Genomic DNA, 13,405 nt, shown 5'->3' on the forward strand with positions numbered 1-13,405 from the left:
TGGGGTCAAAAGTGATGATAAATAACTAGTGTTAAGTACTGCAGTTCGCGGGCAAAGCATTTATTGATTACAACTCCACTTAAGTATATTTTTTTTGTATTCTGACGTAGTGCGTCTCTCGTTTAGTGTCTGATCACACTCTTAACATGATATTTAGTTTTGTCTGGCTACCGGACCTTTCCCTATAGTACACAATTGTATTATTGGCGTGTCAGACTTATTGCAATGATCGCAATGAAAGTGTTGTGAAAATAGAGAAATGCTAGAGGCCAAGCGCTTTTGCAACCTGCATTTATGGTATAGCCATGATTAACGTGTATTGGTTATCACCATGGGATTCTCCATGTTGTATTTATCCCATGAAATGGAGACACAGTGACATTTACGACTGTTATATGAACCCTCAATTTATGGTGTTGTTTAATTGTATGGTACGCAAGATAAAAATGTGTTGTTGTTTTTTACTGTTTTTGTATTCTTTTAAAATCGTTTAACGAGTGTTTACAAACTATTTTTTTAAGTTTGGCTATCTAATTTAAAAACAGATCAGAACAAAGAAAAAACGTTAATTAACTGCAAAATACTATACCGTGGAAAACAAGAGTGTTTCAATTTAATTATTATATATTTGCGTGTGTTTTAGACTGAAATTATATCATACATATCACTGAATTATTTACTATCTATTTCATATAATGATTTTGAAATTATTTGAAGGAGTTGTAATGACACTAACGCATATTGACATTGTTCTTTCCAAAATCGAAAGACAATGCTTTCAAGAAGGCTACATTAAACTAAAGGTTTTCAGAAAATTGAAATAAAACAAAACATATAGTTTGTTTGATTTCATTTAGTTATAAATCTCGCTTCTTTCTCCCTTCGTATAAAAAACCAGATCGGTGTTGATATAGAATAATTCAAAAAGGTAAATTGTTTTTTTTATTATGGAAACAACATTGACTGTTTAATAACACATCATTCCAGCTTGTGGATGCATCCATAGATCAATGTAAATGATTCAAGAGGAAAATCATTGGTGCACAATTTACTATTCTCCGAACACACCACCCATACGTCTATTACAATGAGAATTAAGAAGAATTTACCCTTATCTACAGTTAATACTTCTTGTAAAACTAGTTTTAGAAAAACAAAAAAACTTCCGGTGGAATTTCAAATGCGCTCCTGGCAACCGCTCGCTTTGTAAATAATATACCCACTCCTTCGCATACTCCTTTGCTATTTGGCTACCCTCACGTTTCGGTAGAATTTCAAATACGCTCCTGGCAACCGCTCGCTTTGTACCCCCTGCATACTCTTTTGCTATTCGGATACCCTCACGCACAGTTTGTGCGCACCTGTACGACGGTTTGTGGAGAAACAGCTCTCCAAGATTATGTTTGACAGTTCATATTTTACTCGTAATTTAGTGCAAACATATGAAAACAATTACCATTACACCTAGAATAATGCATATACGTTCTTGATAAAATAAGTTAATGTACATTTTTTTAATTATACAAAGTATAAATAACTATGGCTTATATAAACTGATTGCCATTTACTGTGCAAAATCTTTGAACTATGTTAAACAAAACGTTGATGATAAACAGTGGATTGAAAACAGTCTTCAATGTGTTCGAGCTTGTTTTGTGGTATTGAAACACTCTCACTCTCAGTAATCGGTTGGTTTGCTTGTAAACGGGTATATTTTAGCTCAATAGTAAAGACCATAGTTCGTTGTTGACATTTCACGTGTTTCAGATCATTCACAGCAGGGGAATTTTGCCTAATTTATTGGTGTTTGAAATGTTCTGGGAAGTTCGTTTTACAAAGTCAGACAACTTCAATAGATATTGAAAGGATGATATACCATCGAATTTATCTTCGAGCATTTGTTTGCATTTGTAGTGTTTCTGTACGATTGCAAATGTTCGAACTCTCAGCTTCAAAAAAACGTTTGAAAAACATAGGACAACAGTTTTCTTAATAAGCGGTTAGGTATGGTAATGTCTAATTATGTTCACTGTCGTTATTCTACTATTTCACCAAAAAGCATAATCGAAATACTGATTTATATATCACCATAACAGGCTTTCGCTGATACATTTACCTGTGATTTAGTTTTCATTTTTTGATGAATGCCGATTATGTTTAAATTAGTTCCTCGTTTTCACTAGCACTTGTTTGTTTGTGTGGAAATTATAAAATAATTTGAAACTGTATTGAAATTTAACTTTCATTGTCCCTGCCGTGACGCTGTCTAGTTTTCTTAGTAAAATGTGTGCATACACCTGAACCGGAAGCGGCCTTGATTTGGTGTTGACACCTTGAAGATGAGATTGTAGCGATCCGAGCATATCGGAAGATGTTGCGTTCATCGGATGATAATGACAATTGGCGAAAGACCGTTCATTTACGAAATGGGAGTTGGGGTGTAAATATTGGTGTATGGATGTTAAAATGTAATTTCAGGAGACACTGCAGATACCTCCATACGCTTGAAGAAAAATGATGGCACGTTTAGGCCGCAAATATCAAAACGGAAAATTGGGGACAGGATTGTTTTTTTGGTAGACACTACCCATTTAAAGTTTCTGAAATTAGTATTAGGTGAGACAGCCATCGACAGCACTGACGACAGAGGACATGAGCGACTAATTTGATACTAAATCAAAAATTCAAACAAATTTAGCTGAGTTTCACCTGTTGCGGCTTGATAACTATATGAAAAGTTAACAGATCGAGACTTCAAAGATCGGCTAACAAACTGCATTTTTATTGGTTTTCAATTTCCTTGAATCAAATCAGGGATTTAGTACGAACATGGTCTGACCCAGAAGTCTTGATTTCATCACGAGCATTCTAAATGAGCCAACAGTGAAACAAGTGCACTTTATCTTGCTGGTCGGTGGTATTTGAAGCATTCGTAATTGTTTAGGAAGGGCTATTCCTTCTAAAGCGAATCTTACTGTGTCATAAGTCAGGTTTGGACATTATCAAGAGATCATACCAGCAAGGATAATAAAGTCGTACGACTATGGTATTCATGTTGCTGCTCGAACTTAGTGTGAGGTAGATGGAGAAGATGGTAGTCCTCCAATTGTGATGATGTATACGTTCTTGCAGACCAGTATAAACCCGTTGACCACGGAGTACCACGTACATTCATGTAAAATTCAAAATCTATCGCAGGCCAGATTAACCCGATGTATTTGACGGATCACGGGTGAGAGCTGCTTAGATATAAAGTTCCGGAGCTGCGTCGTCATATTCCTCTCCCCAAGCTTGTCTGTGGTGATATAATGTTCATAAAGTCGTAAATTACGTAATCCTATTACTCTTTTTGTACATTATATAATTCGTTTTTAGATGTGGATAAAATAAAATAAATTTTCACTAAAAGGAACAATCAGAAACCGGTGTTTGCCTTTAAGTTATAGTGTAATAAAAAGAGGATATTTGTTTATATCAGATAAAGGTAATCAAGGTAATGCTGGGGACTACACCAGTTTGTTAACACATTTTGAGGCGTGGTTGGGGTGAAAAGAAATCAGTTAATCTATTAACTGTTGTTTGAATTTTATGGGAAGTTCATTTAACGTATTACAACGACAAACAGATCAAGTTACATTTGAACGATAATGTTATATTCTATCTATGTACAAGGCAAATGTTCGAATATTCAGCTTCAAGACCAAGAAAACTTTTGAAAAATGGGACCATTTTTCTAATAAACAGTAAGTTGTCAAATTCTAAATATATATTTAAACCTAGGTAGCATTTCTTTAAATATTTGTTGCCATCATTTTCTGGTTCAAAATGAGTTATTCTGTTTTGATCAACTACAATGGATTTTTTAAAGTTGTTTTGAAAGTTGATATTTTCACACCTTGTTTTGCAGTGAAAAATTCAAGTTGTTATTTCACTGATAAAACTCGATATTTCATCTTAAAGCATGAAAGAACAAGTGTATCTTTCCAGACAAACAAAAATCACTATAAGGACAATTTATTTACATCCCATATCAATAGAATCAATATTTAAAACTAGATTCTAGAATGTTTAATTCATTGTCGTTGTCAAATTCGTAGTCTTCCAAGTGGTCTCCTGCTCAAACTATAAGTGAACATAATAAATGGTAGTATGTTAAGTGAAATCAAGCAGTTACATATTCAGTGTTGGGGAATTTTAAAATGTTATTATTGAAATGTAATAAAAATAATATTATTAGTGATACATTTTCTAAGTTTGGTACTTTTGTCTTTATGGTGATTATAATATTTGCTATTAACAGCAAGACATTATATATTCCTACTCACCTTGTCAATACATGTATCTATATGATTTAATGAAATATATAACAAAACAAACACGGTATATCATAGATACCAATTGGAATATTCATGTTCAATCATTACTCCATTGAAAATTAACATTGTAATGATAACAGGAAAATCAGTTACTCACCAGCACAGGTTGCATCTGCTAGAGGCCCTGAGACCTGGTCAATGTTGGCGTAGTTGTCCACCGTGAAGTAGTATGTTTCATTAAACGTTCCTGCCCTTGGTGATGCCACTGGTCCCAACTCCAGAATATTTGCAAAGTCGCCCACTCCGACAGTGTAAATTGTAACACCACTGTTCTTCAGTAGATCGGCTTGCGCGATTGTCCTGTTAACATCATCGCTCTGACCTGGTAAAACATATTTAACGGCATCTGTAGATCTAAATGGCAAGGATTTCACGTTCATCACGAAAATAAACAACACTCGTTTGTTAGCAGAAATGAATGGAATCAAACAATGTATTTAAAATGTGATGTCGATGAAAACATCTGAAATATGATGAGTAGTTATATCGTTAATTTGAAGCAATAAATACATACATCATAGATGATATTATATTTCACGAGTGTCATAGACTTAATTTATTTCACGAGTGGCGATGCTACAAGTGGAAATTAAGCTGTTCTGTGGTCACGAGCCAATCACGTGAGTATTTATCGCCGATGACCCAGACTGTCATTTTGACGTCGGATCGGGGGAAAAAAAGTTATCCAAGATTGTTTTCATTTGTTGATTATTTACTCGTGTTTCAGTTAAAACACTGTATAAATATTTATCAAATAACGCCTGTTAATAAATTTATGTTCCAAATAATACCAGTTAATGCATAGGTATTAACAATGCACGAATGCACATGACCTTATTACACTGGTATCCATTTATTGACTGAAATATTTTGGTCAACAATGTAAATAAAACACTTGCGGATCAACTAACAAAGGATATTCAATAGTTTACCAAGATAGCGAGTTTGCTTCATGGTATTCAATATGTCATTGTCAGAGACCAGTCGCGGGAAGGCATGTTCGTTGATGACAATGACAATTTATGGTTGGGTATTTGATTTTGTATTCTGTACTTTTGCCAAATGAAGGCTAACGCAAAAGCATTCAGCTTCATGTAAACTTTTGAAAAATAGCGTTACAATCTTCGTTACCAGTATATGTTAAATATATTTAAAATAATACTTTCCTTTTTAATATTTGTTTACTTTTCTGACATATAATTTATGGTTCAAAATTGAGGTTTACAATTTTGATCAAAGAGAAGTACAATTAATTGATTTTAGTCGAAGTGTTACTTAATGTTATCAAGTTCACTGATTAGCTTCCGTGAAAATTGTGAACTCACTAATAAAATTCGACAGTACTATTAAATGCATGAACAAATAAGTTTTACCATCAGATAGAAGGATGAGAATGTGTGAGGAGTTGTCTCGCATGCCGTTAGCGGAAGTGAACATGGTTTCCCGAGCCATTTGAAGACCATCGTAGGTCTTTGTGCCACCACCCTCGTATCTAGGAAATATTATTACATTTATGAGCACATGTAATATAATGGGGTTGGTTATCCCCATAAATCACATGTAACTACGTTTGCTTATGTCTCATTTTACAAACTCCATCAACTTTATTGCTTTATATGATATGCTTTATATTAACGGGAAACTACATTGACCGGTATTAAGATCACTGTAATCATGTTACTAGGCTAAAGGATCAAATACAAAAGCCAAACAGACAATATAAAGGAAACACACGAGACAGACACACATATAACAAGAGATGTTTGTCAAACATTATGCCCCCATATGTCAGGATTATTTGGACTAATGAAATATGCATGGACCTCCAAGTCAAGTTTGAAGGCATGAGTGCAGGCAGTGTCACACAGACAACCTTCTGCGTTAAAGGCCAGTGTGACCTCACCTTTAACCCGATGATCCCTTAAATTAAAAGGGGTTATCTACAAATCAGGCCCAATCCACTAGTCAAGTTTGAGGGCCATGGGTGCAGGCATGGTCAAGTTATAACTCAAACAACATTTTCGCATTCAAGGTCACTGTGGCATTGACCTTTGATCCGATGATTCTTAAAATCGATAAGGGTCATCTACTGCTCAGTTCCAGCCTTCATGTCAAGTTTGATGACCATAAGTCCAGGAATGGTGGAGTTGGCTTCAAGATCACTGTGACCTTGACCTTTGACCCGATGACCCCCAAAATACATAGGGGTCATCTACTGGTCTGGCAAAACCTCCAACTTAAGTTTGAGGGCCATGGGTACAGGCATTGTCGAGTTATCACTCGGACAACCTTTTATCATTCAAGGTCAATGTGACCTTGACCTTTGGCCTGATGACCCCCAAAATCAAAAGAGGTCATCTACCTGTCAGGCCGAACCTCCAGGTCAAGTTTGACGGCAATAGGTGCAGGCACTGTCGATTTATTACTCGACAACTTTTTATCATTCAAAGTCAATGTGGCCTTGATCTTTGGTTCGATGACCCCCAAAATCAATAGGGGGCCATCTACTGGTCAGACCCAGCTTCCAAGTCAAGATTGAGAGACATAGGTGCAGGCATTATCAAATTACCAATCGGACAACCTTTTATCATTCGAGGTCACTGTGACCTTGACCTTTGACCCGATGACCCCTAAAATTTATAGGGGTCATCTACTGGTCAGGCCCAGCCTCGATAACAAGTTTGATGACCATATGTTTAGGCATTGTTGATAAATCACTTGGACAAGCTTTAAAATCCTTTTACCATTTATGGTCACTGTGACCTTGACCTTTGACCCGATGGCCCCTACGTCCAGGAATTGTTCAGTTATCACTCGGACAAGCTTTGGTCTACCGAGGGACCGACCTACCGACCAACCTACTGACATATGCAAAGCAATATACCCCTCTTCTTCGAAGGGGGGCATAAAAATAGTGTTTATAACTTAACTGTTGGGGTTATCATGAATGCCAATGTGTACTTACATTACACTTAATATAGCGGCAATCATAGCGTCGGTGTCACCGACATAATCCTTGAGGTTGAATACGATGTTTGCAGTGTCAGCAAAGAACATGAGGCCAAAACGAGTCCTGTCCTCATGAAACACCCGAATCAGATTGATCAAAAAGTCCTTGGTGTCATTGAACCCCTCAATTCCAACACTGCCGGATGAATCGATAACAAACACGAGATCGATAGGTTTTCTTATGCATACTGAAAAAGAAAAAGACCATTTATCAATCCATCGAAAAAAGCGCAAAGGATGATATTATAATTTGTTACATTTTGTTTGAGACAAATGTAGAGCAAATCGTTATCTTACTGCAATATGGCAAGACACTCCAGGCGAAATGGCTTCCAACATTATCACAGGTGACGATGGGATTTCCACGCATCTCAAACTTTTCGTTGCAGACGTATTTAACAGTCATAACATCCGTCACGTTGCAAGAACTGTCGTTGCAAAAGTTAACGAGTTGATGCTTGCCGTTATCAATCTCGCGGATAACCCCACAGTCTAAAATCATACTTTAGTATAAGTGTCGACATAGCAATAGAAGGGAAACAATCAATACCTGGAAATTTTCTCGATCGATTCATGGTTATCAAACTCACATTTACTGTATGAAAAATTGACCTAGTTCTTTCACTGTTTGCTGGATGCGTTTTTATCAGAGCGAACCAAATACAAATGAACAAACATCGCTTTCTTATGCAAATTATCTTCTTAGGCTTTCCTATGCTAATACATTTTCAGTTAAAATAGGTTTTAAACTGATGCAACCCCTCAAAAGTTCTAAACCTAACAAAAAAAAACACTGGTACCTTTTACACAAGAAGGACTTATACTCCACTCTAGTGATGGTAGACAGGTCGAGTTTTCCAGTCCAATCATTTTGTAGTTGTTATTGCAGGCATATGTAGCAGAGTCACCAACGAACAGTCCGGTCAATGAGGAAATTGTGCCGTCGGCGATACTGGGTGGATTGTTACAGACTACATGTAAACAAAATAAGAATGTTGTCATATCTATAGTAGATGTAACAACATGTATGTATATGTCTTATAAATGTGCTATGATACTCGATGTGTGATTCTTTGAATCCCATGTGTGAGGAAGTAAATTAACCAGCACACAAAACGTTTGATGTTCTTTTAAAGTTCAATAGTTTTTACTAAAAAAACGTTCCCTTTTAGATGCGATCGGAATTTCAACGCATTATTAATAGCTATTTCTTGGATTTTTTGTTTAACTCCTGATTACAACCATACATGTAGCAAAAGATGTATGTGTTACCGCTGCATAAAAACACGTAAGCTATTATTAAAAAAACAACATATGAACTTTTGAAAAAGTTGATATTTTTATTTACAAAACATTAAGTTTCGAAAATTTAACCGAACTTTTGTCGATTGTTTTATTGCGTATACATGTTTAGAATATATTACCACTAGTGCAATTAGGCGCTTCGCTCCATTTTGAAGTGTTTAAGCAAGTGATATTTTCCGAACCAAACAGTTTGAAACCTGCGTCACATACATAAGATGCAATGTCACCCTCAAATGTCCCTGACAAGGCATTCACGGTACCATTTGTGATTGATGGCGGTTGACTACAGTCTGAAATGTATACAATACCAATGAGAGTATTATTTGTATTCCATAAAGCTTCAGTGTTACATTCATGAAACATAAAGATATTATCCTGAATAGGGATACAAATGAAAATGATAGAAATATGTTTTCGTAATACATTTCAATTTAAATGTAAGGACTCACAATGTATGTCGATTTAAACCGGTATACTACATATAATGCAATACCGTTTTTTCTCCAACCGGTACATCGTTATACTGTTTTTTACATAACGGTAAATCGCAAAACATACCCGCCATACCGGGATTTACAGGTATATCGCATTACCGCTTTATCTATACCGGTATATGATTGTACAATACCGTTTTTGACATACTGGTTAATCGCTATACCGTTTTTGACATACTGGTTAATCGCTATACCGTTTTTTTGTTTTGCCATACCTGTATATCGCTAACAATTTCTGTCAAACCAGTTGTTGCCGTTACGGCATGTAGCAATATAGATTTCATCATATCGGTCTATTGCAATACAGTTGTACTTATATCGGTATATAGCAATATAGTTTTCGCCATACCGGAATACCATAAGGCAATCTTCACCGTACTTGTAAACGTCTCTTAATCTTGTTATCAACGAAATTGTTAATTTAAACAGCAGCAGCTACTTGTCATGGATTTTGATTGTTGGCGTCAGTTTCACCACTATATTTGAGTTTATCCAAATCACCAAAATATTAATTATATCACACGGTCTTCTCCCGCGGTAAATTAGAGAAGAAATATATTTTATATTACTTTTACACTTTGTTCTGCTTGTCCAATATCAAAACGACTATGAACGTGTTTACTTTAAGGTCAATGTGTGCAATACATGTGCGTATCGATGAATGCAACCTAGGACAACATATCGTGATGGTGGGTTTGGTCCGAACAATGGGAGTCCGCTCTATCCACTTGTGTATGGTTATAGAGAAGTTTTTAATCGTTTAATATAACACATAGGTTTCGTTGCTAAATAGCATCTGGCGCATTGGTTACTTAAAGGATCATCGGTGTCATTACATGTCTTAATACCAAACTATGTGTTTACAGCTGTTTGGCCATTAAATGTCTTTCAATTGAGTAACAATACATATTGCAATACCGACTATGTATAGTGTAATATAGTTCAATACATAAGATATTATAATATGACAACTATTTTACAATGATGAAAATGTTCTCACCAACGACACACTGAGGAGGGGTCGTCCAAGAAGCCGAGTTTTTGTTCACGTCAACATTACACGTGATAATTTCATTGCCATCGAGGATGTGCCCAGGGTCGCAAATATAGGCTAAAGTTGAATTGATCTCCCGGCTATAGCTCTCTTTGTGATGCCCGTTTGCTATTTCGGGAGCGTCGCCGCATTCTAGACGTGCACATTTTAAAACTAATTACCCAACGGATATAACGACATAAGAATGCATGTATCAAGTTCAATAAGTTTTATTTACTTCCCATTGGTAAAATATACTGTTGAAACAATACGCGTGGCTAAAGTTATTTAATTAATAATATTGACGTATAGGTCCACTAGTACTTTAAACTCGCGCTACTAGCTCACGTCGTCATTCTGGAACAAGTGCGCATATCACCTTAGCACCTCCAAAATCCTGTATCCCTTGTTTCAGACATATACCACGCTCGAGACTGCCACAAGCTTAGCCAACTCGAACATGGTCTACATTTGTATGGATGGATTTCTACTAACATAAAGTGGTGCAAACATGGTTGACAAATGCCAGATGCTCTATGTTACCATTAGTGCAATGAGGCGCGTCGCTCCACTTCGAAGTGTTTAAGCAAGTGATATTCTGCGAACCAAACAGTATGAAACTTGCGTCACATTCATACGATGCAATGTCACCCTCTCTTGTCCCTGACAAGGCAACCATGGTTCCATTTGTGATTGAAGGAGGTTGATTACATACTAAAATGATAAAAGTACAACGATTTGCTAAAATATTCCACGATGTGTATCATGTTATATTCATAAAATATTAAGATATAGTTTGAAAGAAGTTGGAATTAATTTAAGTCAAAATGATAAACCAGAATTTTACAGTTTCACAAAATCCGTATAAAGAGAACACTTCATTGTCTCACCGACGACACATTGAGGAGGGGTTGTCCAGGAAGCCGAAGTTCTGTCCTCGTTGGCAACACATTCGATCGTTTCGTTGCCGTCAAGGACATGCACGTTGTCGCAAATATATGCTACAATTGAACCGATCTCCCGGCTATATTCGTCTTTGTGACGCCCGTACGCTACTTCGGGAGCGTCGCCGCAGTCTAGAAGGTCACAAAAATTATACGTATTAATTAACGAAAATGGCAACGCATGGTTGTATGCATCCACTTCAATGCATATGAAAACCTTTTACAATACCGTAATTGGTTTTACTTACTTTTCAACGTATAAACATATTTTTTTAAAATAAAATACGTTTCTCTGAACTTATTTATCACTACCGCCATGAAGGTCAACCAGTTGCTCCAACCATAAATAATTAAATAATAACAATGCAACTGTGCAACTGACTCACGGACAATATTACGGCATTCTGGTGTCTTAGTCCATCCATACACAGGCGGATAACTGTCAGGAACCAGCGCGCATATCACCTTTGCATCTCCAAACATCGCATACCCCTTGTTACAAACGTAGATGACGCTCGAGTTGGCAAGGCTTGTGTTATAACCATACGGAGGAGCAAGGTCGCCATTTGCAATCCTTGGTGGGGCCCAACAGGCTAGATTTGAAAAATCAACTATCATTCAAGACTATAAAAGGTTGTTTACAATATGAGTTTGGTCCTATACTTTTGCATATATCTTTTCAACAAATCGAATTATTATAAAACCAATACCTCATGATGTTAAAAAATGTCACCTAATATAACTTTATAAATAATAGACAAACTCAAGGACAAAAGAAACGCCTCATGTACATATTGTAATGAAACCAATATGTCAAACTTGACCCATCCTCCGTTCCGACGTTTTTTATCATCCAACGTTGCTGTTAAACCAAATCGAATGAATTGTGTTTGTACTCTTTGGTATTTTTTTGTTCCTATGAAATTGTTATTATTAAAATATACAACTTACAGAGTTTCAGTTTTCTTTTTTTCTCCTCGAGTTTATTATAAATTACTCACTTTGTAGAGGACAGAACGGATCCCTGATATGATTTTGGTTCTCGGCGTAATCCCAACAGTGGTAAATCCACGCCGGGCTACCGGCAGAGTGGTGGGTATATTCTAAATGTGATAAGTTAAAGGTAAAAGGTATTTAAAGCTGATTAGAAAATTGGCATAGTATTAAAACTATGGTCAATGTGACGTCAGGTAAAGGAGTGGCTACATTCTAAATGACACAAATAAATTAGAAGTTTAACCTTTATCACGCCCTTTACATTGGGAGCATCGGATTTAAACTAGGGACAACAAATCATATATTTTTAATTACAAATGCGGATATGAAAATATCGGAAAAATACTTGTATTACCGTTATCATTCTCTTTAGCAATAACGAGAATGTTTTATTATTTCGATTTGAGATCGACATTTAATTTACATGGCAAAACTTTCGCGAGTGTCAAACTATTTACTGTTCACATTATGTTTAATGATATTTTACAGAATACCATACCTACAATGCGTGAAAAAAATCAATACTCACCCAAACCTGCTATAAAACTAAAAAGAACAATGCAAATGGATAAACGTTTCATCCTTGTACTATTCACAATGACCTGTTCTGAACACCTTTAACTCGTTCGGCACTGCGACGTTTTGCCAACTTGGCAATTACTTACACTACGTTTAAACACAAGGATCGGCTTTTGATCAAATATGTCTTATCTGACCAGTGCATGTGCGTGAATAAACCTTATGTAATTAACATCGAGCCGATTTAGATAAAAGTTCCGCCTTTCGCGTCACATGACCCTACAGTAAGGCCCTTTATAAACATTTTAACAAGTGACGTTAGCATTCATATAGTAATCTATTGGTTGATTTCACAAGGCAATCGAGCATGTGGCTACTTTATAAATGCTCACATGGAGACAAAAACGTTCAGTGTGTCTAGTCTTGATAACAAATAAAAAGGAGCAGGCGAAATGGTACAATGAATTTGAGTACACATTAATTTTAAATTATCTTGTAAAGAAAATAAATATGATACAGGAAGAGTTGTTTTGATCCGTAAACATTATAACAACTGAGTTTCTTATATTCTATATTGAAACAGAAAATCTTGGAAAAGCTGTCATTTTACGCTAAAATGTAAGAATACAACATATTCATTCGTTTTCTTTTTACTAACTTAAAGAGACTCGTTCATGGTTTGTAAAACGCACTTTTTACGAAACGAAGCAACAACGAAATAAAGTGTGG

At 36.0% G+C, this 13,405-nt stretch overlaps 1 protein-coding gene across 1 annotated transcript; it reads right to left on the minus strand.

Annotated features, from left to right (window-relative positions):
* Positions 1-3,998: 3,998 nt before the first annotated feature.
* Positions 3,999-12,931, minus strand: LOC128211187 (sushi, von Willebrand factor type A, EGF and pentraxin domain-containing protein 1-like). The gene is made up of 13 exons (XM_052915649.1): positions 12,687-12,931; positions 12,163-12,264; positions 11,548-11,754; positions 11,108-11,293; positions 10,761-10,931; positions 10,185-10,370; positions 8,810-8,980; positions 8,186-8,356; positions 7,683-7,877; positions 7,342-7,573; positions 5,750-5,868; positions 4,474-4,698; positions 3,999-4,122 (listed from the first exon to the last, which is right to left on the minus strand). The coding sequence occupies exons 1-13, from the start codon at positions 12,736-12,738 to the stop codon at positions 4,118-4,120; spliced, it is 2,022 nt and encodes a 673-aa protein (XP_052771609.1). The 5' UTR covers positions 12,739-12,931; the 3' UTR covers positions 3,999-4,117.
* Positions 12,932-13,405: the final 474 nt, after the last annotated feature.

This window comes from Mya arenaria, chromosome 12 (assembly GCF_026914265.1).
Source record: "Mya arenaria isolate MELC-2E11 chromosome 12, ASM2691426v1".
Lineage (NCBI taxonomy): Eukaryota > Metazoa > Mollusca > Bivalvia > Myida > Myidae > Mya > Mya arenaria.

What these genes read in the sequence shown, in the direction of transcription:
- LOC128211187 (XM_052915649.1), bottom strand. Translation starts at nt 12,738, where the DNA reads ATGAAACGTTTATCCATTTGCATTGTTCTTTTTAGTTTTATAGCAGGT. An exon ending in TAGTTTTATAGCAGGTTTGG is followed by an intron (nt 12,265 to 12,686) that starts GTGAGTATTGAT and finishes TATCACATTTAG; the next exon opens with AATATACCCACCACTCTGCC. An exon ending in AGAATGCCGTAATATTGTCC is followed by an intron (nt 11,294 to 11,547) that starts GTGAGTCAGTTG and finishes GTGACCTTCTAG; the next exon opens with ACTGCGGCGACGCTCCCGAA.